Source organism: Cuculus canorus, chromosome 8 (assembly GCF_017976375.1).
Source record: "Cuculus canorus isolate bCucCan1 chromosome 8, bCucCan1.pri, whole genome shotgun sequence".
Lineage (NCBI taxonomy): Eukaryota > Metazoa > Chordata > Aves > Cuculiformes > Cuculidae > Cuculus > Cuculus canorus.
In genome coordinates, this window is record NC_071408.1 from 5262064 (window position 1) to 5290033 (window position 27970).

Consider the following 27970-nt stretch of genomic DNA (forward strand, 5'->3'; position numbering starts at 1 on the left):
CACTGAAATGTTTTTCCCTCTCGCCTACACAGGCTGCGTTTAAGGCTGTCCTGAACTCTTAGGCAACGGGTTGGGTTTGGGGGAAGCAAACAGATCCGAGTTGCTCACAGGGTCTGGGTGGGCACCAGTGAGCCTGTTTGCTTGGCAGTGGCTGCAGAGCACCTGTGCCCTCTCTCTGCAGGTCCTGAGGTATTTTGACTATGTCTTCACTGGCGTCTTCACCTTCGAGATGGTTATCAAGGTAAGAACCCTTGCAGACTGGCTGCACCAGGAGTGCAGTCCCACGGCATCCTTGCAGCGGGGGCAAAATAACTCAGTTTTTCACTTCTGGTCCTAAGTTTGGATGAACGGAGACTTTAAAGCCTGGTTCTTCGTGCTGGAAGCTGAGAGTGCCAGGCTCCTCCTGCTTTTATCAGTGTCCAGGCTCCTCGAATTTGTTGCTCCTTGACACACACCTGGGGTACAGGGACAGATCCACTACTCCCCAGCGATGGCCCTGTCCCCAGCACATCCCACCTGTGGCTGCTTCTGCTTGATGACCAAGCTGCTCATTCCCTGCCTTTTTTTCTCACTGTTCCTTCCCTGCAGATGATCGACCAGGGCTTGATCCTGCAGGACGGGTCCTACTTCCGAGACCTCTGGAACATCCTGGATTTTATTGTGGTGGTGGGAGCACTGGTGGCTTTTGCCTTGGCGTAAGTGGCCGTTGTCTTTGTAAGCTTTTTGCCTTCCCTTGGCCGAGGTGGGAGGAGGATGCAACTGTGTGTTATAGCTACTATATCCTGCTTTTCCTGATATTATTATTATTTCTCTGCGCCCTTCTGCTCAGCTTCTGGGATGGTGTGTGGCTGCTCCAGAAATATATTTCTCCTTGTTTGTCAAATGCTGGTGAGCAGGAAGGCAGAGGGCAAGCAAGGCAAGCTGGAGCTGCTAGGAGAGGTTGGTGGTGTAAGAGAACTTCACAGAGGGCAGAAGGGGCTATTAGAGGGGGGGAAAAAGACCTAACGATGGCAGAGCTGGAGTTGTATACCTGGTATGCATCCCAGGGCACACAGAGACAGCAAAACCAGCAGCCTGTCAGCTGGAGCTGCCCTCTGAACAAGTTTGTGCTGGAAACGGTACCCCGGTCTGTGGCTTTTCCTCTGCTCCAAGGAAGAGCATTGCCCTGGAGCTGGATGGGGATGGGCATGAAGCCGGTGGGGTTTGTGCCCACATCCCCCACTGTATCATGCCAACGACAGGGTGCTGCATGCCTGCTCTGCAATGTGCTCCTGCTGAGCATGGCCTTGTGGTTGGGCTCTGGTACTGAGCTTGTGGCACCTGCGAGTCCTCCTCTGCAGGTGGGTACGAGGTAGCTAGACATCTGCCACGGAGGAGAGAAACATCTAGGGATGAGTTTCATGCTGCTCTGCCCTCCTCTGAGCTGCTGGCTGGGGCAAGCGGTGCAGTGTAAGCTTGAGGAGGGACAACTGGTGCTATCATGAGGTTCACTGGTAACGAGCACCCCTTGCTGCCCTCCGTTGGTGCCCAAGGAGGGAGAAGAGAAGAGAAGAGAGGCTTAGCTCACGCTCCTTTGTCACGCTGTTGTTCTCTCTTTGTGCCTTGACACTGGCAGCAGTGGCGTTAGTGCTGGTGAGAGGGGAGGGCCTGGCAGCAGCGCAGACTGGAGCCCTGTCCTTCTCCACAGCTCAGGTACCGTGCGAGGCTCTTGGGGTTGCTGGGTGTGAGCCCCGAAGTCGCTCGATGGATTACAGGCTGTAATCCATCCCTTTCACCTGGCCCCAGATGGGTCGTAGCTCCTTCCCCTCACTCTCGCCCACTTGCACCCTCCCTGGCTCGTTGCTTTTGCCTTCCTCACCCCCTTCTTCACCTGGTGCTTTCAGCTGCTGCTCTCTCCTTAGGAAGAGCACGGGAGAATTCAGCTCACTCAGCACACAGATGAACCAGCCCCTGGCAGGGGAAGGGCTGACCACCGACCCTGGCATGGGGAAGGGACATGGGGCAGGTCTCCTGGCTGAGGACATTGCTCAGAGCCTCTAGGAGGCCACCCAGGCCACCATGAGGATGCATCAAGCATCTCCAGGGTCTGGCTGATCCCACTTCTGCCAGGGCAGCCCCTCAGATCATGTCTGGAACTGGGGCTGAAGGATATCAGCAGCCTGAAGATGCGCTGGGTGGTTTGAGAGGCGGAGGACAAAAGAACCTTTTCCTTCCAAGAAAGGAGGGCAGGTTGATGGCTCAGCCTGCTCCTGTGTGGATGGGTGCTCCTCACCACCACCAACAGTACTGTAATCAGTGTTCATTGTCATTACTGTCCCTTTTTCCCCATCCCACAAAGGTGACACAGTTCGTGGAGAGGCCCCTGCCCTGGCGATGGTGGGGTCCCCATGTGCCACCACCGAGCATGTGGGGAAGCTGCCATGCCCCTTCCAACCCTGCTTGAGGGAAGGACAGGTCCTTTTGGGCATGGCATAGCTGAATTCTCAAGGACAAGCATCTCCATCAGCCGCAGCACCCACATATGTTTGCAGCAAGCATCTATGTCACCTGCCCACTCTTGTAGCTGTAGCTGGGTAGATATTGAGTTGCTTGTGTCGTGGATGATGGCTCTTTATAATGTATACCTGATCTCCCCCACATCTGATGGTCCCTCCTGCCGGAGGAGGTGATCTCATGGCTTCAGAGGTGAGGGGAACAAAGGAACCGCAGTGATCGCTGATAGATTTATACATTATAAAGCATTTATTAGAACACCTGCCTTTCCCGTTGGCAGCCTGTCACCGCTACAGCCCTGGGAGCAGCAGGGTGTTTGCCAGTTATACATGTCCCAACCTGACACCTACCCTCCCTCCATCCTGGTCTCAAGAGGAGAAAACTGGCAGTGACATCTGAATCCCTCTTATTTTCTTCTCCCTCTGTAAGGTCTTTGATGTGGGGCCATGGAGGCAACGTGTCCTCCATGTCCCTCCTCTCCTCTATGGTGCTGGGTGAACAAAGTGAGGCCCACAGAGTCACTGTGGCCACTACCTGGATGAGAATGGCTGGTGACCAGGTCCAGTGCTTGCTGGTAGAAGTACTGGGACACATGGTGCTGTTCGGTTTTTTTGCCTCCCCACTGCGGTATGGTTTACCTGCAAGGATCTTGGGTAACCGTGGGCACAACTCTGAGCTGGTTCAGTGGTGCCACCATCATCGACTGGCAGTCAGTGCCACATTGAAATCACCAATGAGCACATGCCCACAAGTAAAGCCGTGTCTCCATGTGCAGTCGTGGCTTATCCACTGCCCTCTTGGAGATGGTACATCCTGAGCGAGAGGTCATCTCGGTTCATCCATAGCTCTCTGCATGGAAGGGTAATACGTCAATCCAAATGCAGCCTAAATAAAAAGCCCAATATAAAACTCTAAATCTCCTAAGACTTCAAATTAAATTAGCTGAAATACCCAGAACCATAACTAAAGACCCTGCTCTCTTTTGCCTCCCGTGGCCCTCTCCGAGGAGGCATTGCACAGAGGAGCAGCGATTGCTTGTGGTTTTGCGGAGCTGCCGAGAGTTGGTGATATCTATGCCCGTAGGCTTGCAGCAGCCGAAAAGGTTGAGCGGTGGAAAGGTTGAAGGGTGGTTGGTTTGTAGCCCTTGTCATCTTGCCTGGCTGGTAAGGGCAAGAGTTTCTCCACACAGAGGTACTCAGCACACCTGCCTCTTTCTTTGCCAAGCAGCACCTCCTTCTGCTCATCACTATTGGTGTCTGGGAAGCAAGAGGGACCCCTGTATATGGCAAAAAAAGCCTGATATGAGGCTGGTCAGGACAGAGGTCTGATAGCCCATCACAGAAGTGCTGCAGAGTTAGACAATCACCTTTTCAAGGCACCTTCCACCTGCTTCACTAACGTGGCCAAGGCCTGAGGTTGCTTTTATGTTTTGTAAGAAATGTTTTACTTCATAGGCTCACCCCAGTGCTGAGCCCTCAGCCTGCAAGTGGTAGTGACTGACCTGAATCAGCGGGGAAGGTTTGGTTACTACTAGGGACCTTGTAGACCACTTTGGCTTGTCCGAGCAAGTGTCCTGTTGGGTTGCAGGAGATCCTGTGCTGCAGCTCAGCCTCTTAAGCGATGGATTTCTTGATGGAGGTGATTTACTAAAGTTAGCCTGTCTGGGTGGCAACTGTGGCCTTGCAGGAGGGTTCCCTTGGGGGCAGCTGCCTTTGGCTGCTTGGGGCTGAACCTCAAGATCCCTCCCCAACTCCTGACTGAGGAGGACCACGCGCCTGCCCGCTGTCACCCACCATCCCGCTCTCTGCAGGTTCCTCTTTCAGCAAAAGTTTCACTACACACACTCCCTCCCAAAACCTCCAGCAGGGAGAGCAGAGACTCCCAGCTCTCTGGATGAGTCTCTACCTGGACATAAGCTCCATCCCGGAGGACACAGTATGGTCTACTCATTGTGCCTTTCAATTCAGGTGTGGGGTGGTAGAGGGCTGCTGGAGGGTCTGGGCTGCCCGAGAGGCTGTGGTCATCTGCACGCGGCTCCCCCACTGCTTTTCTTATCTTTTTTCTCTCTTCTCTCTTTTTCCTTCTCTCTGTTGGTGCTGTTTGGTGGCTGCCGGGCTGGATCGCTGACAGGAATGCATTGGGGTAACTATACCGTTCGGTTTGCTGCAGGGTGCCACCCTGGGGAGTGCAGGGGGATGCGTGCAGGCGGGTGTCTGTCTGTCCAACACCTGTGCTGGTCCTTAGCTGCGTTCATAGAGATCAGAATATGCTGCTCTGCACACACCCCTCTACTGTCCTGGAGTGCATTAAAGATGATGTGCTCCAGGGAAGCGCAGGAGAGGTTTTCTTTGCAAGGACTTGCTTTTGGAGGTGGCTGGTTGAGTCGTGGATCTCGGTGTCTGCACAGTACATCAAGACGGTGTGGAACACACCCTGGAGAGCAAGCTTGGGGAAAGTGAAGTCTGCAGCAGAGTTGAAGGCTTTGCCCTGGAAGGGGCTTTGCTGGTATTGAAGCACTGCAAGGACTTCAGCCCTGAGGTTCTGCAAGGGCACGGGACGTGGTTCATGCCAAGATTAGGGCCCTGGGGATAGCTCAGCTTTGGCCATAGATGCAGCAAGGCCAGGCTTTCCTCCAGATGTTATGCAGCTCTATATCCCAGATCTGTGTTGAATCCCAAGCAAATACCAGGGCGTTTCATAGAATCATAGAATAGTTTGAGTCGGAAGGACCTTAAAAATCATCTAGTTCCAACCTCCTGCCATGGGCAGGGACATCCTGAGTTCTAAAGAGGGTTCTCTTAAGTAGATGTAAACCACTGCAGTTGAGTTGCCCTTGGTAGCAGCTCACACCAGCTGAGTGCTGCCCTCAAATCCTCGCCCCAGCGCCCAGTCAGGTGCCCCAACCACTCACCTAGGCCCTGACACTGAGCAAAGTAGAAGATGAGAGGGTCTAAGTGAGTCCTGGGGCTGTTTGTACGGTTGCTTTCCATGCATTTGTGGGCCTGTGCTCCTCGGGATGATTATTAATTAGTGGCTTTGTTTACATCTCTTAATGATTAAGCCCATTATGGTGCTCCCTGTTGCAAAGGAGCTGTGTAATTGGGACTGACTGTTGTAATTTTCTTGGCGTCTTTTGAGGGTGCCCAGTGTACACAAACTGCTGCTTTTACCAGGACTTCTCTACTCCAGGCCAGGGTCCAGCCCATGGGCTTTAGCTAAAAGACAAGAAAAAAGCCCTCATGTTGTGGTTGGGATTAATCACCATATTCAGTAAATGAGGGCCAAGAGGGGTCTTAGTTCTGCTTTTCTAAGTAATTTTAACAGTAAGCTCTGCCTCCCTCAGCTGACTTGGGGTGGAGGCAAGCGTAGCCTTGATCTGGAGAGGGAAGAAAGGGCTGAGGCGTTGTGAGATGAAAGACCAGGATGACCAAGCCAGGTAGTGCTGATGGAATAAGGCTGAAAGCTGTAAGAGACAGCATAGAATCATAGAACCATGGAATGGTTTGGGTTGAAAGCCACCTTAAAGTTAATTCAGCTCCAACCCTCCTGCCATAGGTAGGGACACCTCCCGCTAGATCAGGCTGCTCAAAGCCCCATCCAACCTGGCCTTCAACACCTCCAGGGATGGGGCAAAGGACGAAAACTGAAACATTAGTGCAAAGAAACCAAGCCCAGAGCTGGTGCTTCCCCAGGTGACCGCAAGGACCGTGAATCTTGAGTTTAAACCAGGATGGAAAACTCTTGGCAAGAGACCTGCATGTAGACACCATTGAGTACATCTCCCTCATTTTATTAGGAAGTTCTTGGAACCAGTAGTAATACTAGAAAACAATTTGAAACAGTGGGGGCCTTTTGCAAGCCCTGACTGCAAATAGCACATACCTGCAGTAGGGAAGCAAATCTTCTGCCCTGGTTGAGCAGTGTGGCTTGGGGACACAAGGAAGGACAGCACTGCCTTGCCTAGGGAGAGTGTGTCATCACCTTCCCTGCCCCATGTCACTGCTTTCCTAAGGGGATTTGTTAATGTTGCTCCTCCCCAGCGAAGGGGAAAGGTGCTAACCCCGAGGAGGAGAGGATTGCTTGATTTTTCATCTCTGCCAGCTGTCAGTGTGTGTGTTGGAGGAGACTCGTTTGGGTGGGCTGAGTGCTCAGCAGTCACACTTTTGTGGCCCTTGTGTTCCCATCCTTACGTGTGCTGGGGAGGGTTGTCATCAGTTGAAACCCTCAGAGCATCCAGCCCCAGGTCTTTAGGGTTATTGTCTTTCCGTTTCATTTTTGGGTACGTGTGCCTCCCTCCGATGTGGTAGGACCAACAAGGGCCGGGATATCAAGACCATCAAGTCTCTTCGTGTGCTACGGGTCTTGAGGCCCCTGAAAACCATCAAGCGACTGCCAAAGCTGAAGGTAATGATCCCCATCTCCTGCTGTACATCTGTCTTCTCCGGCATGGATTGGTTGGTGCAGGGACCACACACACTGATTTGCTCATGAGCGATGAACAAGTAGTTTTCAAAGCATTCACTGTTTTCAGGAGCCCTGTTTTCAAACACGTTGCCCTTCAAGCTGCTTCACATCTGGAGATGCAATGAGTTGTTAAAAGCAAGCCTGGATCTCTGCAAGGTGTCAGAGTAAGGTGTCAGGGAAAGTGGGGCTGGAGTCGAAAGTGGAGCCCAGATGCTCTTCTGATGAAAAAAGCTGCCCCAGCTTTGGAAGAGCTCAGGTCTCTTTCCAGAGTTTATGATCTTTCTCACCAGAGCAGCTTACAAACAACTTGGGATTTTGTGTGCTGTATTGTCATGGTATTGCACCGGAGAGGGGTTTCCCACCAAACAGGGAGATTATTTGAGCAATGCAGGTAGGATTATGGTTTTCCCTACCTTAGCTGATGGGATATAGAAGATAGATGAGTAAGAGAACAAGGAAGCCCTGGGTTTTTTTCTCACAAGAGGTTATATGGCTGATGGATGAGACCCAGGGTGGTACCCCAGAGACACGGATTTTGACCCCAGCTTTTGCTTCCTGAGCGGTGGATGGATGCAGACCATGTTAGTTAATTTCTGGACACCTCTGCCTCCACTGTGAAGCAGGGATAAGGACATTTGTCTCCTTCTTAAAGTGCTATGAGAACCAGGGCTGTGAGCACAGCCTGGGGAGATGCTGCTATTGCAAGCAGAAGTATTAGCTCTGCCTTGTTATTCTGGGTGATGTGAAACAAAGAAGTGTTTCCTAATTGGTCTTGAGTGCTGCTGCTAATTTCATCACTGGGGCGGTCCCCTGTCTGCTACCCTGGTTGCAGAGAATGTTGGAGGGTATAAATATCCATCCCTGCGGCTGCCTCAAGGGCTGCTCCGTGTCTGTGTGCATGCTGGGGTATACTCCAGGTCTCGGATACATCCATAAAATAGCCCTTTGCCCATGAGAAGGCCTAGCCGTATCCTCCTTCTCCCCCAGGAGTGCGAAATGTCTTTACCCATGGTAGTCTTAAGGAAGGTTTCGGTCCCTTTGCTAAGACTGTGGGTTCTCCACGGTGAGCAATGCCCTCTCCTGCAGGCTGTCTTCGACTGTGTGGTGACTTCCCTGAAGAACGTCTTCAACATCCTCATTGTCTACAAGCTCTTCATGTTCATCTTTGCTGTCATTGCCGTCCAGCTCTTCAAGGGGAAGTTTTTCTACTGTACTGACAGCTCTAAGGACACAGAGAAGGACTGCATGTAGGTGCTCTCTTCAGTAGGTCTGATGCGATGCTGCTGACACCTCTGGCAAAGGCAGGGTGCTGGGTAATGTCCCCTTTGGGTTCCCAGTTAAGTCCGTGGTCATGGTTTGCTCTTGGCCAGCGTGTTTTGGGGTGGACAGCATGGGGTGAGCCCCATCCCCATTGCTGTTTCAGCACTGTGAATCCTTGTACAAAGGCGGGATGCAGAGCCCTGTGTTTTTTTCCTCTCTTCTTTCTTCCTTCTCCTTTCCCTTATTCTTTGCCATTCTCTTCTAGTTGTTATCCAGTCTCTCCCTGTTTCTCCCCCCAGCCCAGTAAGAGGAGAGGTGTTCCCTCCCTCACTGCATACACACACTGCTCCAGGGTTTGGAGCCACTGTCTCACAGTCTGGCAATTCAAAAAGTGAGGTCACTGCTCTCTCCCAACCTTGCAGAGGGAACTATGTGGACCACGAGAAGAACAAGATGGAGGTGAAGTGCCGGGAATGGAAACGCCACGAGTTTCACTATGACAATATCATCTGGGCTTTGCTCACCTTATTCACAGTTTCCACTGGCGAAGGTTGGCCCCAGTGAGTATTCTGCTCTGCCCATCCCCTTGAATAGGGATAATCACCCCCCCCCCCTCATTAGGGTGATTGGTTTAATAACTGGCTACGCTCAAGTGAGACTGAGAGAGGAACTGCTGGGCAGGTAGGAGGAGAGGAAGGATGAGAAATTATGTCAGGACATGAGATCTTTTCTAACCCCCATGTGAAGCTGGAACCGTGGCTGGGGTTGTCTTCTTCCCTAGGGAGTGAGTGATGGGTAATTCCATGTCCTGTGTGGCCCTGAGCTATATTTTAGGTCAATTTTAGAGACAACCATAGGACTAGACCTTTCTCCATGCTCTGTGAGCTTGGGCAATTTTTTCTCTGTGTGCAGAGCACAGGAAAATCCATTTTCCATCAGAAGCACGGGCAAACCACCGTAAAACAAGTCATAGCAATAACGTAGGCTTGTCTTTGTAAAGCAGATTAAGACAGAGCTTTATCATATCATTGTTACAAGTGTGGACAGACAGACCTGGCTGTACGAAGTGGATCCCATGAGACGTATCACACGAGGCAGTCCTGATGGGCATATCTCTGGTTGCTTTTCTTCACTTGTCTGCCCACAGGGTGCTGCAGCATTCGGTGGACGTGACAGAGGAGGACCGTGGGCCCAGCCGCAGCAACCGCATGGAGATGTCCATTTTTTATGTCGTCTATTTTGTGGTCTTCCCTTTCTTCTTTGTCAACATTTTTGTGGCTCTCATCATCATTACGTTCCAAGAGCAAGGAGACAAAATGATGGAGGAGTGCAGTCTGGAGAAGAACGAGGTACAGTCTCGAGATGGGGAAATAGGACATTTTAGTGGGTTTTCTGGGGTAACAGATGGGTTTGGGAGCCCAGAGCTCCCCAGCTATAAGCAACCAGTAAGCCACCTGCCTGCCCAGCCTATGAAGGAAAGAAGCGTGGCAGGCACTGTCCCCCACATTACCGTTGGCCAGGGTCTGATGCATGTTGTTTTGTTCCAGAGGGCCTGTATTGACTTTGCTATCAGCGCCAAGCCCCTCACGCGCTACATGCCCCAGAACCGGCACACCTTCCAGTACCGGGTCTGGCACTTTGTGGTCTCCCCATCCTTCGAGTACACCATCATGGCTATGATAGCATTGAATACGGTGGTGCTGATGATGAAGGTGAGCCAGTTAGGGTGAGCCTGTCCTGTTTGGGGTGCTGGGGAAAAGAAGGATCAGTCGGAATGTGACCAGAGGGTATTTTGTTTGGTATTAGGAGATGCTTTAAGACAGAGTCTTAGCATGTATTCCCTTGGCATAGTCACTGGAGACACCACATGCCCCAAACTGGAGGCGAGATCTTCACAAAACCAGATGACCTAAATGATCTGAATCTCTTAACGACTGCAGAAAAATCTGGATTTACTCTGTGCTTCCTTCTTAGAAACAGTGGCAGATGTCCTGGGAGGGGGATGGGGAAGGAGGAGATGGTCTTGAGGCACCTAGAGCAAGGAACATGGGTCACTGCAGTTCTTCCCTGGGAATTCACATCAGCCAAAAGGCTGGCAGGCCCCCTCCTGGCTAGTGATATCTCTCTCTTTCTGTCAGTACTATTCTGCTCCATACACCTATGAGCTGGCCTTGAAGTATCTGAACATTGCGTTCACCATGGTGTTCTCCTTGGAGTGCGTCCTCAAGATCATTGCTTTTGGCTTCCTGGTGAGTTGCTGCTCCTGTTCTAGACAAGGGTGTTAATTTGGTCTTTGGCAGCACACAGATCACAGAGAGAAGGTGTTAATAATGTGAGGTTGTTGCTATTTATTTTACGTCTCAGCCCAAGAGCTGCTTTTAGGTTGGAAACACTCCTTAGGTTCTCATTCAGCTTCCTGCTGCTGGGTGCTTATGGGAGAAGCCACACCGTTTCTTTACCTTTTGCCTTGTTTCTGTGGTGCTTGGACCATGTATTTTCTGTAGAGCCGCTCTGCAAAAGCCAGCTGCTGCTGCAGTCTTGCTGGTGGCTACAATCCCTTGTCCCTGGGAACCACGAGGTACCAGTGCATTGCTGTCCTTGGGCTACATCATTTGGACAAGACCTGAGCAGCAGTGAGACCTCCCTGCTTAATTGACAGCCCTCAAGTACCCAGCTGCCCATTTCAGATTTGAAGCCACAGACTGCCTTTCTTTCAGCTGCACTTTGCTGCTTATGAGCAACTGTCAGATTTGCTCTTTTATAGTTTCTTTCCTGTTTCTAACCTATACTGGTAGATGATGTCCAGTGTCAGGAAGGGTTTCTAGCCACCCTCCTTGCTCCCAGCCATGGTCAAGCCCAGTCTTGCACCAGCTGCTGCTCAAACAGAGGCTGAGGTGGGGTCTGGGTGCCCATGACGAGGAAGGAAAAGCAGCCCCATGGCTGTGAGGGTCGGTGTGATGAGCTGTTGCAGCCTCACTGGGGCTGGCTGTAGCCGCTTTTCCTGTTCCCGTTCACCAGGGTGTCCTGTTGAATGTGTGAGTCATCTCCCAGGAGAAGCTGCTTACTGCAGACACTCAGGTCTGCCACCTTCTCAGACACAGGAAGATGCTCCAGACCCTGGCTGCATACAAATGGGCAGCAAGGTCTCCGCCGCCACTGTTGTCTATGAGCAGCCTTGGCCCGTGGCCCAATGCCCTTCAAATCTACCATCCCTGAGCTTAAACCCACATTCCCTCTTTCCTTTCTTTTGTAGAATTATTTCCGGGACACCTGGAACATCTTTGACTTCATCACCGTCATTGGCAGCATTACAGAGATTATTCTGACGGATACCAAGGTGAAGCGAGGGCTGGGAGCAGTGGGGTGTGCTGCTGTGGGGTGAGGAGCTCCCATCTCCCTCTGACCCTCTCATCTCCTCCTAGCTAGTGAACACCAGCAGCTTCAACATGAGCTTCCTGAAGCTCTTCCGGGCTGCTCGGCTCATCAAGCTGCTGCGCCAGGGTTACACCATCCGCATACTGCTCTGGACGTTCGTACAGTCCTTCAAGGTAAGTCACACGTACCCTTGCTCTCCTCCTAGGCCATGGTGCTGGGGTGATTCTCTCAAATGCAGGCTGTCCCCAAGGTCTTGCTGACTTGTCAGCTGGTGGTAGAGGTGGATTGGCACAGCTTAGCTGCTTGCTGTCCTTTTTGTACTCCTCTGGAGCTGAACCTGTGCTAAATGGGATGACTGATGTGCTTCTCTTGCAGGCTCTCCCCTACGTCTGCCTCTTGATCGCCATGCTTTTCTTCATCTATGCAATCATTGGAATGCAGGTGAGCACAGACATCTCAGTGCGCTTCCCTCTGGGTCGGACAGGCTGAACCAGCATGTCCTCAGCATTATGCACAACAGCCAGCTTTATGCTCACCTGCCAGTGCTTCACTCGGTCATGAAGTCCGGGAAGGTCCTGAGGGTTTAACAGCTTGTTTGGGAGCTGCAGAGCTGCATACCCTGAAGGAGCTACCACCAAGCTTCTTCAGTCAAGCTCCACAGCTGCCTTGCCTACTTGTACCTGTAGAAGTATGGCCTCGGGGAACAGCTGAGCGTCCTGTGCAGCAGCTGCTTCCAACCGACACACCTTCATTTCATAGGCACTTCAATTTCAGAAATGACACTCCATCTCCAACTCCCTAGCAGCCCCCAGAAATTGTTTTCATGCCTGAGGGACCTGGCAAGCGGCTTTCTGCCTCTCCCATCTGAACAGCTGGATCACGGCAGAGATCCCTGCAGCCTGCCATCCACCTTATGCCTCTGTGGAGGGTTTATATTGTAGCTGTGCCACTGGTGGTCTGCTTGGGTTGTCGTGCTTAGGTACCTGTGATGACCTGCCAGGTGGTGGGAGGTCTGCAGAGCATGGGAAGGTGTGAGCTTTCCAGGCTCCAGCTGGTAAATAAGAAGCACGTGAGCTAAAACCCTCAGCTCCACACGTGCCGTGGGACTGGCTCAGTTCTGCGATGACTAAATCCCACGCTGAAGTTCTGACAAAGCATCCTCGACGACGAACACTTGCGATCCTGAGCTGCCTGATGAGCGAGCTGCCGCAGTACCCAGCGCCGTCGCCTGATGTGTGCTGCTAGGACAGGCAGATTTTGGGGAGGCAGTGGGCAGCGAGGTGGCCCCCTGCTCGGGCTGCTTGGCAGCGCTAGTGTTTAGTCTTTTCCACCCCCTTTCTCCCACCCCGAGAGTCGCGTGGCTGCTTTTGGCTGCTCTGTCCTACACATCTCAGCACCGGCTCCAGGTGTTCTGCATGCTAAACAACTGCCATCTGACTCAGCTCCCCTCCCTGCTGTGTGGTAGTATTTGATTTATTTTATTTTTTTTTTTTAACACCATTGTGAACAAATCCCCAAGCAGTAAAGTCTGTGGGCGTTATTTGAGCAAAATAGCTGGAGGCAGAAAATATTCCACAATTACACATTCCAAAAAACCTGTACAGGGAAAAAAATACTCTGCAGTTAGTGTATTTTTAGGTTCACGGAAAGTGGAATAAATATTTAACAGTAATAACAGCACATTTTTCCTATTTGAGGCGCTTGATGAACTTTCGTTATATCCCACCACAGCCTTGGCTGTGAGTCGTTATTAGGATGTTGTCCATGTTTGAGGCTTCATTGCCTCTTTTGGCCCTGAGGACAGTGGTCCCAGCTGTCTGCTTGTCTGTGTTGGTCTAGTAGTTGGTCTGTCCTTCCCTCACTGAGTGCTCCCCCTGCCTGTTTGCACCACTGTGCCTGATCCTGCCATCACGGATCATTTCAACACGAAGGCAGAGGCTTCCTTGAGTTTCCAGGAGCCACCGACGGTGGTGCAACTTGTCCCTGCACCTCCAGCACGCTTCGGACTGCCAGCTGCCATGTGGTGCTCACATGCCGCCTGGAAGGATGGATGTGGATCGGTTGGATTTGGTTGAGCCTAGGTCCTCCGTGCTCCTGTTTCCATAGCAGCTCAGCCTCTTGCAGCCTTTGCCACCCACCATACAACCCTGCCAAGAAGAGAAAAGTCTCCTTCACGAATAGCTGCTCTGCACCAACTTCCTCACGTGCTGGCTGTGCACTGGGATGCTTTTCCATGGGGAATTGTGCAGAGAGGGCGTTTGTTGGTTGCTTTGGAGGGTGATGGACCTGGGGCAGGATTGGTCCTTGCAGCACAGGGATGTGTGCTCACGGGGATGAGCTGCTTCTCTGGCCAACATGCTCTTGCCTGAAGCGCTGAGCCCCTTTCTCCCTCCTGTAGGTTTTTGGCAATATCAAACTAGATGAGGAAAGCCACATTAACCGGCACAACAACTTCCGCAGCTTCCTGGGCTCGCTCATGCTCCTCTTCAGGTAAGCAACCATAGAAAACTTTTTTGACAGTGTTTTTATGTGCAGGCATGCCAGGAGCTGGGCTGGGCAGTTCTTAATGCAGGCTGTTTGGTAGAAGTCAGCTTTTCAGCAAACACACAGCCGCAAGACCTCGAGAACTCCCTTTTTTCCCCATCCTGACCCAAAATGAATATCTGTCTCCCAGCTCTTTGGACAAGCTGGCTGGTGGGGGGAAATTGGCCCCCCATGCCAGGAGGGGGGGTGCAGGACTTGTGCAGGTCCGGCTTGGTCACTGCTGACCCAGTGCCTTGCTCCTCTGCACGCTGGAGATGTGTTTAATTTGGGCACAGGGTTGCACAGCTTTTTGAGAGGCTTCTGCTGGGTTTATCTTGGTCTGGCTTCATCCTGTACCACCATGAAGTGCTGACTGTGGCTGTGTTGGGCACAGGAGTGCCACGGGAGAGGCATGGCAGGAGATCATGCTGTCCTGCCTGGAGGGCAAAGGCTGCGAGCCAGACACGACGGCGACGTCTGGGCAGAATGAAAATGAGCGCTGCGGCACTGACCTAGCCTACGTTTACTTTGTCTCCTTTATCTTCTTCTGCTCTTTCCTGGTGAGTTCCTCTTCCCTGAGAGCCCTGAACGTCCCTCTCATCAGACCCCAACCTGCACCCCTGCCATGGGGTCATCAGACATCTTCCATCTTCCCACGATTACCTTTCCTTCTCCCTCCCCCTCCACTTTCCTTTCTCTCTGCCTTTTCCCCTCTCACTTAGATGCTCAACTTGTTCGTGGCAGTCATCATGGACAATTTTGAATACCTGACTCGTGATTCCTCCATCCTGGGACCTCACCATCTAGATGAATTTGTCCGGATTTGGGCAGAGTATGACAGAGCCGCGTGGTATGTAGCCAGCTCCTTCTCTCCCAAGCAACTTTTCAGAGCTGGTTTTAAATAGACGCCTCTAAGTTCTGCTGTTGGAAACTGGCTCTGATGCCTGGGATAGTCAGGGAAGGGCTGTTCTTGTTTGCAGTCACTACAAGGACAGCAGCTGGTTCCCACAAGACCTGGTGGCGCAGACATCTTGGGTGATGTTCACTGTATGCCACGGTGTTTAACCTCAGTGCTGGAGATTCCTGCTCTTTCTCTCCTCCCCAGCCAGTGAGCAGGTTCCTCTAAGCCTCCTTCCCCATTCCCATGCACCAGCAGGGTGCCTCTGCCCAGAGATCAGCTCCATCGCCTGGTCCTCAACACCCACAGTTCCTCACCAGAGCGGGGTTGAGTGTGGCTTGTGCCCAACTATGGGGAGATTCTGGAAGTCTTCTAGGCTCCTGCCAAGTCACCTTGTTTGGAGCGGATTTGGGAAATCGTGTTCCGATGCTGGCCAGTCAGCTCACCCCTCTAGAGATAGGAGGACTTTGTTTCCAGCACTCATGCCTTTGCTGATGAGGACCCCAGCAAACAAGGCTCCCATTTGCAGGCAGCAGTGTGTTCCCAACAACGGGACAAGTCCACACGGGCCGTATATATTATAGGTTTCTGGGCTTTGTCTCTGCTTCCGCTGCTGCAGAGCACTTGCTCTCCACCGCTCCTCCCAGGATAGTCTGGAGCATCTCTAGGGCAGTGTGGAGCACTTGGCAGCCCTGGGAGCATGTTTGCCCTCCACTCAGCACCTCGAGGGTGCCTTGTGTGGCCCGTTCCGCCCTCCCACAGCCCAAAGACTGCCTCTTTGGAGCCATGACTGCTGTGCTACGGACCATGAGAGATCTTAGCTTGAGAGCCCTTGGTAGCCACACACTCTCCCTTTGAAGACTCTTCGCCTTCACTTGCTGATGTCCATTTTTATGCCTAAGGTCGTCAGCTCCTTACACAGTTTCCCCCACTGTTTCTCTCCAACCCTGTGCAGAGGGCTCTGTGCTGACCAGGTTCCTCCCTGCACAGTGCGGGTTTGCTTGTTAGAGGGTGAAAATGCCTTGTGCAAGGGGGATGAGGTCAGCATGGGTGAGTAGATGTCCCGATGGCCTACTAGAGAGGGGAGAGGAGGGGAGAGAAGTGAAAAATTCAGCTGCTCAGTGCTGGGCTTTCCTCGTGTGGCTTTTGGGAAGTATTTCTCCACACCAGGCACTTCATTCTCTCTCACTCCCCACGCTGGTGCCTGGGGACACCAGGACAGTCACTGTAAAAGCATCCCTGAGCTGTTCCATTGAAGCCACGCACCACTCTGACTTCTGAGCGAGCCATGCTCTTCCATCACGATATGTAGCTGATGGTTAGGGGATGTGCACAGGAGTCGGTGGTGCTGGGCCCGTGGGGGCAACCTTGGCCCCCATTACTGGGTGAGGAATGGGTGAGTACATCTGAATGGGCCCCACCACATGAGTGGGGCAGCAGTTCTGCATCCTGACACCAGGGACTATCACATGAAGGTCTCTTGGGGAGGCCATTCAACACCGGGGGGGCTCAGGGTTGGATTTTACCAAGACAGTTGGGCTAGCTCTGGCCAGCGATGAAGAAGGGATGGAAGAAGAATAAGGAGAAACCAGAGGCAAAGGCACTGGGTAGGATGGTGGTGCTGATCTTTGCCTCCTTGCGTGGTTTCCCTCTAAGCTTGTCTAAGGATGCCCAGGAGGCTGCAGCAAGCTGCACCTCAGCATTTCTACCCTACGTGGTTCTGCTTCCTGAAGGGCTCTGGTCTGGAGCAGCATGGGGAGCTCAGCATCTGATGGCCCCTGCATCCTTTCCAGCCAGCTTTCTGCCTCGACTGCTTTGTTATTTCAGCTGGTACAGAAGGGATACGGGGCCTTATCCTGTGATGACTACATCCAGACCTAAGGATGTGTGCTTCTGTGGGCGAGAAGGGATGTGTGTATGGGAGGGTTTGCTTCAAATAATGTGTACCCTTGGCAGAGCGTGGTCTGGTGGTCAAAGCACAGGACTGAACTGTGAGGGAAATAGATGCTAGTGCCATAGCCGCTGGTCACCAGCTGGTCACATTATCTCTCCCTGTCTCAGGTTCCCCAGATATTGGAGATACAAGTGACTCAGCTGCCAACCTCCCTGAGACCTGGTGAGGACCAGAGAGTTGGCTGTGTTAAGGCAGGCTCTCTGGTGGTGTAATGGGACACAACTCCATCCAAAGGTCTCATGGTGGCTAGAACCCAACCAAGCTGCAGCTAATCCTGTCTGAAATTCCAGCCCTCTCCCATCAGGCGTAGGCAGCCGAGGGCACAAAGAGGAAGGGAGATGGGTTGGTTTTCACTGCCAAAGCTGTCCTTCTCCAGGGTCAAGATGGGTCTACGTGAGGAGGTATGAGGTGACTCACGGTGAAGAAGGCAGTAGCTGATGCTCACAGCTTTCTCCTCTCTGGGTCTGACAAAGCCAGAAGGAGAAGAGCCATGCACCCACAGGGGCTTTGCCCCACAGATGACCACAGCATCCTGCGGTTAAGCCCTCCATCCCCCCCTCCACCCTCTCAGTGTCCTATTAACCCACCTGTGCTTCCTTTGCAGCGGCAGGATCTCGTATAAGGATATGTACAAATTAGTACGGGTGATCTCGCCTCCTCTGGGCCTAGGAGAGAACTGCCCCTACAGGGTGGCGTGCAAGGTTTGCCTCCCAGTCCTCTGCCACAACCTGGCCACGGGACGCACCATCCACCCCTCCTTTCCCCCTGCTCCACCACCACCGCACCTCCTGAGGGAACCCTGACGTTGCTTTCCTTCGAGTTTAAAGAGGTCCATGGCCTCCCAGAGCCAGCAGCTGTCCCCCTTGAGGGGAGGCACGAGTGGGGCCAGGGGGGCTTAGAGCCTCCCAGGGTGGGTTTTGACAAATTGTGTCCCCCGTCCAGCGCCCCGCCCCGGCTCTCTTGGTGCAGACAGCCCTTGGAGGGTGCCAGGCCAAATGCCACCATCATGCTTGGCTTCTCAATGCACCCTCACGTGGGAGCAGGAGGTTTTTTGGGGTTCAGATATGGTTTACTCCTGGAGAGGGAATGAGGGAGCAAAGGCAGGAGGATGTTGGGGACTTTGCCATTGTTTTGGAGAGTAAGGGCTGGGAGGAGGATAGGGAGAACTGGGTGACCTCTCTCTCTCCGTGGAGGGTGCTGTGCTGTACCTGCAGACACTTCCTCAGGTGTGGCACTTTGAGGGCACACAACCATATCTCTGGGGAGCAGGACTCTTGCTAGTATTGCCTTTAACTTGCTGGATCTGCTTGGGAGGTGGTGACACCTGAGCATACCTCTGGAGCTCAACAGCTCCTCTCCCTCTGCTTGACCCAAGCTCCCAGCCATGAGTCCACAGCAGCAATTTGGCCTCCTTTTGTCTGTCTCTCTGACTTGCATGGTTTTAAATTTTATTTTGGGGTGACAGTTGAGCAAAATCCTGTGCCTACCACCTTCTCTGAAGTGCCACAATCACAGAATCACAGAATGACCTGACTTGGAAGAGACCCACAAGGATCATTGAGTCCAACTCCATAGGCCGTGATGCCTACATCTGTGTCCGTGGCACGAAAGGATGAACTGCGGAGCGTGCTCTTCTCTCTGCATCCCTCGCAGCATCTGAGGAGATGTATGAGGGGAACTTAGACGCCCCTAGCCCTTGGTCTTGGCTCTGTAGGGAAGAGGATTCTTTGGTGTGGCATGGTGGAGCCATCACATCCTTCTCACCACATTAGAAATACTTTTTCCAGCCAGCATCCTTGGAGCAGTTCTGTCAGCCTCCAAAGCTGGTCATGAGGACGATGCACACATTTCAAATTTTGAAGTAGGCCGCCAGAAGTAAAGCAGAGCGAGCAAGACAAGACCTGGAGTCTTGGTTGTCTCATTTATGAAGAGGTATTTAGGTATAGGGGATTTCTTGCAAGAATCTCAAATGACTCATCTGTTCAAGGAGGAGCTCATTACAGTCTTTCTCCTCTTCCCTGTTGCACCCCTGCAAAGGATGGTGGCTTTCCTGAGGACATTTGCTCAGGATCCTGAAGACACCTTCAGAATGATTTTCTGGTCTTTCTCAACTGACATCAGGTCTTCACTGGCAAATGCTGCTCTCCTAAGCTGGATCAGTTGGTGCTCAGAAGGGTATCTATAATACTTCCTGGGAAGCAGGAGTTCTGCAGTAGTCCAGGCTTTCTCCTAAGTCTGTGGGATGGGCAGAATCTAAGGTGGATAAATACAAGAGGAGGTGGAGGCAGAGAAAGCGAGATCAGCTCCTCCTGTCACGTGAGAGAGACCATCCTTGTTTCTTCTGTATGTACCTTGTTCTCCTCCTCCCCTCGCATGGGGGTATTTCAAGGACAAGAGAGATTTTCAAGTATTCCTGTTGCCCTGGAACAATTCCCAAAAGGCAACTGATGAAAATAGAAAACACACATTTGTCATTGCATCTTGCCGCTATGGTCCAGATCCCAAAATGCCAACCCAACTTGCTCACCTTTCAGTTTGGTGAGCCTGTCCTACATACCACAGTGCACGAATTCACCTTCCTGGAGCCCACACCTCTGTCCTGCCAAGCAATGCGACAACAAATTGAAGAAATAACCACCGATTTGTTTATGGAGTGGTGGACAGCCTTCTCTGGACAAGGTGGTGCTTGGGCAAGTTTAGGGCACAACGTAGTGGTGCTGCATGGTATGGAAGCGTATCCACCAAGCCATCCGTAGGTAGGCTAACAAAGAGGTATTGATGCAGGAAGACTTCTTGCTAATGTTCAGCAAGATCAGTCCTTATCTTGGGGAGAGCAGGTCTTCTAACCAAATCTTGCTGTGACTGGCAGCCCGATCCACTCCTTGGGGCTGTCTGTGCCTTTCTTCACCGCCTCTGCTGCTAGCAGTCATGCAAAAGTGAGCCAAGGCATCATGTTGCCCCCCTAAAAGTAGCCCTTGAGATGGTCACGGGTCAGGCAAATGCTCCACAGACATTCATGTTGCCGTGGACATCTATTCCTGAATCTATTCTCTTATCACTTGCTATTCTGATGCTCTGTTCCAAATGGCCTTGTACGGCACAGTACTTATTTCCCAACCACAGGAGGACAGATGTCCCTCGGATTTCCTCCTTCATCCTTCACAGGGTTCTCTCAGAGCACTGGGAACAAGTCATTGCTGCCTGGCAGTTTTACAGACCATCCTGTGGTTATGGCACATCTCCATCCAGATGCATGAGAGATTAATTGGCTTCAAGGACGTGCCCGTGCTGGGATCAGCTCTTGGGAGTCATCCTGTTCAGATGGATGTCATTCCACCTGCCTTCTTGTGCTTCACTCCATGGGAATGTGGATTCTGGGCATGCTGTGCTGCTCAAAATGCTTTAAGTTCTCTACTTTGAGAAGCAGCAAAGCGTGCAGCCCTTCTGTGAAAACAACACAGTTCTTGCGTGATCTGTCTTGGTTACTGATGCAAACTCTTCCTTTCATGGAAATCCATTCCTCCTTTATTGTGCAGAGAATTTCAGAACAAAAGGCAGTGTCTGACATGTGCTTGGTACACTAAAATCCTCCCCTGCTGTTTCCTCTGCGTGAAGATCACAATTTTGCTTCCTTTTTGCACGGAGTTCATGCATGAAAATTTTGGATTCACGTTCTCCCCTTCAGACACCTCCTGTCTGTGCACATCCAGCTCTGCCAAAGTACTGCTTATGGACTCTTGGACCTGGCTATTTCCTCTTCATCATCCCACTTCAGTCTCCAGCATTGTTATCAATCCTCTTTCTAACCTGTTTAGGTGTGTCAGGTCTCAAAAGCGATGGCTTGCCCAGCCTGTTCTCTGCCTGCACCCCAAACAGCTCCCATTGTGGATCATCACCATCCCTAGTTCACATCCAGAATGTCAGGACATAACTTGATGGGGGTCTTTCTGGACAGGGGGCTGCTTCCAAGCCAGCCAGTACCCCCTGAGGAGGAGAGATATCATCTTCCCCCCTTTTCACACTGCTCTCAGCCCACAGGTAGAGAATTGGCCAGGATCCCACAAGGAATGCTTGATTTTTTGGCAGTGCCCTCTCTCCCAGACCACTCTAGCTGAGATAGGTTCCTCTCCAGCAGCATCCTCCCAGTCCAGCTGAAAGGGTTGACGCCCTTCCTATTGCGAGGTTGCTCTTGTCCACTAACCATCCTCGATGTTGCAGCGCTGGTTAGAAGCTTGGTGTGAGGGGAAGAAGAGGTGGCCAAGCTCAGGATCCCTGGGAGATATACTTGAGCAGCCTCCTGGATATGCAGAGAGAGGGAGCGCAGCCCAAACATCTCAGCCAGCAGAGGACTCAAGTCATCATTGGGTGGCCCGTTTTCAGTAGCGTTCCTCACTGCAGCAGCCCTAGGCAGGTCCTTACAGAGCAGAGGAGCACGAGGTGGGGGTCCATCCTAGCTGCCTCCCTTGGGAATCCCAAACGAACTCCAATGTTGGAAGGCCCAAACAGCTGCCTCTGCTGAGACTCTTTAAACTCCAACCTGGTGGAACTTGCAGCCGCATGTGGGAGAGAGCCAGGGCGGGAGCATGGCATGTACAACTTTTCCTCCCGGTTTTGTTTTTTCAGCCAATTCAGCATGCCTTTTGCACTGGTGCATGGTGGGAAAGTGGTCCATCCGCAGAGCCAGACGGAAGCAACTGGGCATCTTCCTTTGACAAGTGACCCTGGCCCACTGCCTTCTATGCAAGATGCTGCCTCCCAATTGCATAGACCTTATGAGCTGGGGATACACAGCCTTCTGGCTATGGGTTAGGTGGCACTGCAAAGCAACATCCAGGCATCCCCCCCGGGAGGGAAGACGCTACGGAGGCCACAGAGCACTGTGGTGCAAACCACCGTTACCTCAAATAACCCATGGCTTGAGTGCCGTGTATCTGATTTATACCACTCGCACACAGCCCTGGAACCTGTGGGACAAGTTGGGGGCTGCTGGAGGGCTTTAGGAGAGGGGTTGAGACCAGAGAAGGAGTCCCAGACTGCTAGTGAGACAGGCGCTTTAGCCCAGCAGCAGAGAGAAGAGGGGTGAGTTGCTTTCTGCTGCCATTCCTGGGTCTGTGTGAGCAGTGCTATAAATCGACATCAGGACAGTCTCTCATGTATGATTTGCCTTGATTAACGGGTTTCCTATTCTTTTCCTGTTTGTCCGTTTGTTTTTTTTTCTCTCCTGTTTTCCTGTACTATTTTTTGTTTGTACGTTTTTCTGCTCTCTGGGAATGCCTCCTCTCTCTCTGCATCTCCCTCCCTCCCCTTCCCCCTTCATGAGCAGTGGCCGAATCCATTACACTGAGATGTATGAAATGCTGACTCTTATGTCACCACCGCTAGGCCTCGGCAAGAGATGTCCTTCCAAAGTGGCCTATAAGGTAGATCAACCCTTCCTTCTACGGGGGCTAGAGCCAAGCAGGAGCTGGGGCTCAAGGGAGCTGGGGGAGGTGGTGCTGGCGGGACCTGGGAAGGCGTTGGGGGCATCCAACGCGTGTTTAGCTCGCTCCTGAGGAACCAGGTGTGCTCAGAAGAGTCCTGGCCGTGCTGGCCAGCCCAAGGATGTGACACTGCTGCTGTCACTTGCAAGCCTGAGGTGGAAGACCCCAGTGGAAGAGGAGAGGCAGGATCAGCAATAGCGTGGAAGTAGGAGGGTTGGAGGAGATGAGGTGAAGAGCAAGCCTGTAGCACGGCTGGGATGGTGGGATGACCCCAGGAGCTCACTGACCCAAGCTCATCCCCTGGGCTTGGAACTGTCCTTGCTGCGGCCAACGCAGAAATGGAGCTCAGGCCTATGGAGATGGGAAGCAGGTGTGCAGCAGGGACGTATCTCGTAGGAGCAGCTCTGAGCGCGTGAGAGGCCACATGTATCACCACAAGCTCTCCCAAGGATGGCACGTGCAAGGCAAAGCTAGGTGCTTTCAAAAGGTGTCTCTGAGTTTTACCGTCTTGTTCCTCCTGGGGCTGGTGCTCAGTAGCTAGCTCACAGCACGCTCCCAGCTCTCATGGAGCAGGAGAACAGGAAGCCCTGAAGGGTGTGGGATGGGAGCTGTGTGGCTTTGGTAAGGGCAGCAGTTGCTAGGACAAGACCCAGAGCTACAGAGCAACGTGTTGCCCAGGTCTGGAGCAAACCAGCTTTTCTTGGCCATGGGCTGCTGCCTGCATTCAGAGCAGCGTTCAGGGCTGATGAAGGGGGGATTTCTGCACACTTGCAAACACGCTGCCACCCTCTCCAGCTCCCAGGTGTTTCTTCACACATGCATACATCCAGCATCGTGCTTTTCCAGGACAAAAAGGAAAGCTTCAAGGCAGGGAAAGAACATGAGAAGCCAGGGGAAAAGGAATGGGCCAGGAAGGGCTGACCGAAGGTATTCACAAAGCAAAAAATACTCTCTGGAAAGTGGATCTGGTCACTTCAGTTTGCACCCCGCCTGCCCAGGGTGGCGAAGGAGCATGGCGTGTCTAACCTGCCTTGGTTGCCCTTCTCTCTTTCCTTCTGCACTTCTACCCCTCCTTTCCTTCCCCACCCTTGGATAATTTGGACCCTGTGCATGTGCTGGCAAACCTCATCTCTGAAAGACGCAAAAAGGGAGCGCCAGTATGTAGCATGCTAGAGGAATCCAGCTGATCTGAAGTCCCTGAAGGTTAGGGACCCTCCTCTCCCCTGCCCCAGGTGGGAAGGGTTGAGAGCTGGAAAGCCAAACCACCCGGGAATGGAAACCTGAGCCCCTCTCCTCTTCTTGAGCATTCCCCATGCCTGCATCCCTGACGGATCAGGCGTGTCTTCCCAAAGGTTCTGTGGGGAGGGGGGCTCAGGGGCTGTTCCTGGGGTGCAGGAGGAGCCCTGGAAGGCAGTGAGCCGGTGTCCTGGGGTGGAAGGAGCCAGGGGGGTGGCGGGGTGATCCTTGCCCTTCTTTTTTGGCTGTGCTGTTATGACACTCTTTGTTGCTTTTTATTTTTTAATTTTTTTTTTCCCTTTTGTTTAATGTTTAATTTCTTTTCCTCCAGCCTGGTCGATGTGTTTTTCGATATTGTTTTCCGTCCGCTGTTTTCTTCTCTCTCTTGCACAGAGACTGGTGCTGATGAACATGCCTGTGGCTGAGGACATGACGGTCCATTTTACCTCCACCTTGATGGCACTGATACGCACAGCCTTGGACATCAAAATTGCCAAAGGTAGAGTCGGTGGGGTAGAGAGGAGACCGAGCCAGGAGAGTTTTGGTGTGACCAGCACTCATCATTTGGGCAGGCTGAGGACATCACAGGCAAATTAGGGTTTGGCTGCCCAGAGCCTGGTATGTGGATGGAAGTGATTACCTTGCAGGCAAATTTCTGCCACTCTGTATAAAAAAAAAAATTGTATTTCTTTAAGGAGGAAATGGCCAGTTTTCCACTAGAAGCTGCTTCTAGAAAGCAGAAACATCTTGATGTCCACTGTGTAAAGAGAGGAGAGAGAGTATTCCCTTTCCTTTCCATGTACAAAACCAAACCAAGAGGGAAAAGATCACAGAAATCTCTCTCTTAAGGAAGATAAAACGTTCAGAGCAGGAAAATCTGCTTTGTTGTTGCACTGGAAACACTCTGATTCATCAGATCAAAAGCTTTCTGCAGGAATATGCCATTTTCAATAAAGCGTCCCCTGGGAACAGCTCAGCTGTTGGAAGAAAACTCAACCCAGGGCAAGTTATCAGCAAAAGCCCAGTGCTCAGACAGCTCCTTGAGTTCAAGTCCATGTAGATAAAGCAGAGATTTGAACCATGCCTCCGACAGCTCAGTTGAGTTGCCCCAGCCTTGTATGTCTCTGGTTGGTGTGTGTTGATGGTTCCCTTGGAACCTGGGTCTTCTTAAGCTCAGCAAATCCCTTCACCACTGGTCAGAGAGCTCTGCGTTCCTTGCACAGGATCACCGAGTATTTTAAGGATTTCAACCAAGTGGAGCTGCTCTTTCACCAGTACATGATCTGCTCACCAGAGAAAGTGGGGCAGCAGCAGGTGTGTGTGGGCTGGAGTAGGATTGGAGCTGCAGAGACGGGCCCAAAGCAAGCTTGAAGATGGCAGCTTTGAGTGGGAGGGTAGGGGATGGGGAGATGGAGGCACATATGGAAAGGATGGTAGGAAAGTTTCCCTCTGAGAGCAGGAGACCAGGCTCACTGATGCAAGATGGCCCTCACAGCCCAGAAAGCTGGTTGTTGCTTCTGAACTTCAGGATGGGAAAGTAATGTTTTCAGTTGGATCTTGGAGCCAAGTCTTCATGTATGGTGGCCATTTCTTTCTCCTGTTATTCAAGGTGGTGCAGACTGGCAGCAGTTAGATTCTGAGCTTCAAAAGGAGATCCTGACCATCTGGCCTCACCTGTCCCAGAAGATGCTCGACCTCTTGGTACCCATGCCAAAAAGTAAGTCTCTGTGGCGTCTGTCATCGCGGCTCAATTCCCATCATACCTGCAGCAACTTCTTCCCAAAGGGAGGTGGGAACTGGTCAGATCTGTTCCCAGCTGGGGAAGAAGTGGGAAGAGAGTTCACGATGCTACAAGCTGGCTTCTGCCTTGCTCTGCCTGGCTGCTTCGGAACCGTCTTGAAAAACAGGCCGTTTGCAGTGATCTACTCTGCCAAACCCAGAATCTCCTGTAAATCATCTGTAGAGCATGTAAGGGAAGGAGCAATCACTTGCTCTGTTATATCTTATGATGTGCATCTTGGTGGTTTATGATGCCTTCAAGCCATCTCCATGCGGTGTATCCCCCTGTGGAGTGTTCAACTCTCTCTCTTTCGGAGCGGTGAGCAGAGTTTAAGGATCACTGGGGTAACCCACAGCAGGGCTCTTCCCAAGATCCACGGTGGTGCCTTCAGACCTGCTGTTTCTGTTAAGACAAAAGTGTCTCCTCCTTCCTTCCCCTCTTATGCTCTCAGCCTCTGACCTGACTGTTGGCAAAATATATGCAGCCATGATGATCATGGATTACTACAAGCAGAGCAAAGCGAAGAAGCAGCGGCAGCAGCTGGAGGAGCAGGTGAGGTTCACGAGAGCCCGCGGTGGGCAGGATGAGGATGTTCAGAGTAACGGTGCTGCTTCCTACCACATCCCAACCCAGCGTGCAGCCAGCTGCATGGAATGCAGTCAAGGGATGAAGATGGCAGCGCAGGTTGAGGTTTGGTGACTACAAGGCATGTGTGTGTGTTTCCTCGGTCACCAACAGCAAACATGAGCATGCTGTTGCCTCCCCAAGTGGTGGGGGCTTGGTTGGGGAAGCACTGGAAAGCTTATCTGCATTTCCTACAGTCTCAGCTTCTTCCTTTCTTCAATACAGAAAAACGCCCCCATGTTCCAGCGCATGGAGCCTTCCTCCTTGCCACAGGAAATCATCTCGAATGCAAAGGCTTTGCCTTACCTCCAGCAGGACACCATCTCAGGCCTGTGAGTATTGCCTTGAGAAGAAAGGAGGCAGACCTGTCTCTTTTCTGTTCCTGCAGCCCTCATTTTGTTTTCTGGAGTTCGCAACAAGAAGCACTGGGGGTTAAAGAGCTGCCAGGGGCAGGGGAAACCCAATCCAGGGCAGAAAGTTCCTGGCACAAAGCTTTCGCAGGATCCTGGGTAGCTGGTGTGCATCAGCATCACCAACAGCAGCAGGGGTGGCTAAGGGGGATGGCCAGGTGTCTGCATAGACCTTCTTTCGGGACCATCCCAACACTTATTGCAAGCTCTCCTACCTAGGAGGTCTGGGATGGACCTGGGAGCGGTGGGTCCCTGGGTGGTGTGGGGTTGGTGGAGAATCCCAGCACTCTGGCTGGTGGGAACAATTATCTTTAAGGTCCTTTCCAACCCAACTATGACTCTAATGAGATGGTGAGAGCTGCAGGCATTGCACTTGGTGTGTCCCCACTTCTGCTGTGGGACCTGGGGCACTGGTGTCCTCTTCTGCCTGGGCACCACTTCAGCTCTCCAAATAACATGATGTTTGTCCTGGGGGACTCGACAGCCTGGGAGACAAGCATGGGTGCTCTCCATCTCTGAGCCACTGGAGGGGTGATGCCCAACAATGGCACCACCCAGCTTGTGGCCTCTCTGAAGCTGGACTGTCTCTACAGGAGCGGCCGAAGTGGGTTCCCCTCGCTGAGCCCGCTCTCACCACAGGAGATCTTCCAGCTGGCGTGTATGGATCCAGCCCACGAGCAGTTCCAGGAGCACCAGTCTCTGGTAAAGTCATGCACTGCCTGGCAGGCGCTCACCTGTGATCCCAGAGCTGGTGGGCGTGGGGAGGTGGGGTGTAGGACTGCTGGCATGGTGGTGAAACTCTGCTCCCTGCATCTATAACAGCGAGCAGAGTGTAGCGATGGCAGCTGCTGTGCCACACATGGATCCAAAGCAGGGGACGAACATCCCTGCGTGTCCCCTAGCTGGGGCTCTGGCCCCTTGCCTCTGTCTGGGCAAGGGGACGCAGCCATCCATGGACCAGCTCTGGCTGGTGAGGCCAGGCAAGTGCTTTTGGGGCAAGAGCTGTGATGTGGGTCTGATGTCCTGCAGTAAAATATCCTTTTCTTCACAGGCTTCTCTTTTTTTTCCACTGAGCGCTCGTTTCAGTGGGTTACCCCCCGTGCTGAGTGATGGTATCTGGTGTTCTTGAATTCATGTTCATTTTGTTGTCAGTGCTGGTGTCCCCAGTCCCAAACCAAGCTGTTAAACTGTCTCCAACAGGAACACACCCCTCCGGCCTCACACACATGCCGGCCGGCAGTGTCTGTTTGCGTGTGTATATATATATATACATATCTATATATACCTCTCTCTCCATGTCTGTGTGTGCGCGTTCGTGCACCAACCTGACGCTTGTCGGATGCAGTGTTGTATCACTGTGCCTGGTCCGTGTCCCCAGGGTCTGTAGTACTCCGTGCACCCCCTGCCCTGGCCACCCTGCCCATGCCACCACCCTGCAGGCTGGGAGGTGGCAGATGACAACCTCTTCCCCAA

General features: G+C 52.4%; 1 protein-coding gene across 1 annotated transcript in view; it reads left to right on the top strand.

The window, feature by feature from the left end:
• The window catches only part of CACNA1E (calcium voltage-gated channel subunit alpha1 E), a 139373-nt gene that overhangs the window by 106028 nt on the left and 5375 nt on the right, over positions 1 to 27970 (top strand). Inside the window, exons 26-46 of the mRNA XM_054072648.1 lie at positions 182 to 241; positions 589 to 695; positions 4624 to 4635; positions 6801 to 6897; positions 8044 to 8204; positions 8640 to 8777; positions 9365 to 9566; positions 9765 to 9929; positions 10356 to 10466; positions 11471 to 11554; positions 11640 to 11765; positions 11968 to 12033; positions 13991 to 14082; positions 14510 to 14675; positions 14838 to 14965; positions 22291 to 22387; positions 24077 to 24182; positions 25293 to 25400; positions 25915 to 26015; positions 26313 to 26419; positions 27091 to 27199. Coding sequence (XP_053928623.1) covers positions 182 to 241; positions 589 to 695; positions 4624 to 4635; positions 6801 to 6897; positions 8044 to 8204; positions 8640 to 8777; positions 9365 to 9566; positions 9765 to 9929; positions 10356 to 10466; positions 11471 to 11554; positions 11640 to 11765; positions 11968 to 12033; positions 13991 to 14082; positions 14510 to 14675; positions 14838 to 14965; positions 22291 to 22387; positions 24077 to 24182; positions 25293 to 25400; positions 25915 to 26015; positions 26313 to 26419; positions 27091 to 27199 — 2343 coding nt within the window. The remainder of the gene's footprint in view (positions 1 to 181; positions 242 to 588; positions 696 to 4623; positions 4636 to 6800; positions 6898 to 8043; positions 8205 to 8639; positions 8778 to 9364; positions 9567 to 9764; positions 9930 to 10355; positions 10467 to 11470; positions 11555 to 11639; positions 11766 to 11967; positions 12034 to 13990; positions 14083 to 14509; positions 14676 to 14837; positions 14966 to 22290; positions 22388 to 24076; positions 24183 to 25292; positions 25401 to 25914; positions 26016 to 26312; positions 26420 to 27090; positions 27200 to 27970) is intronic.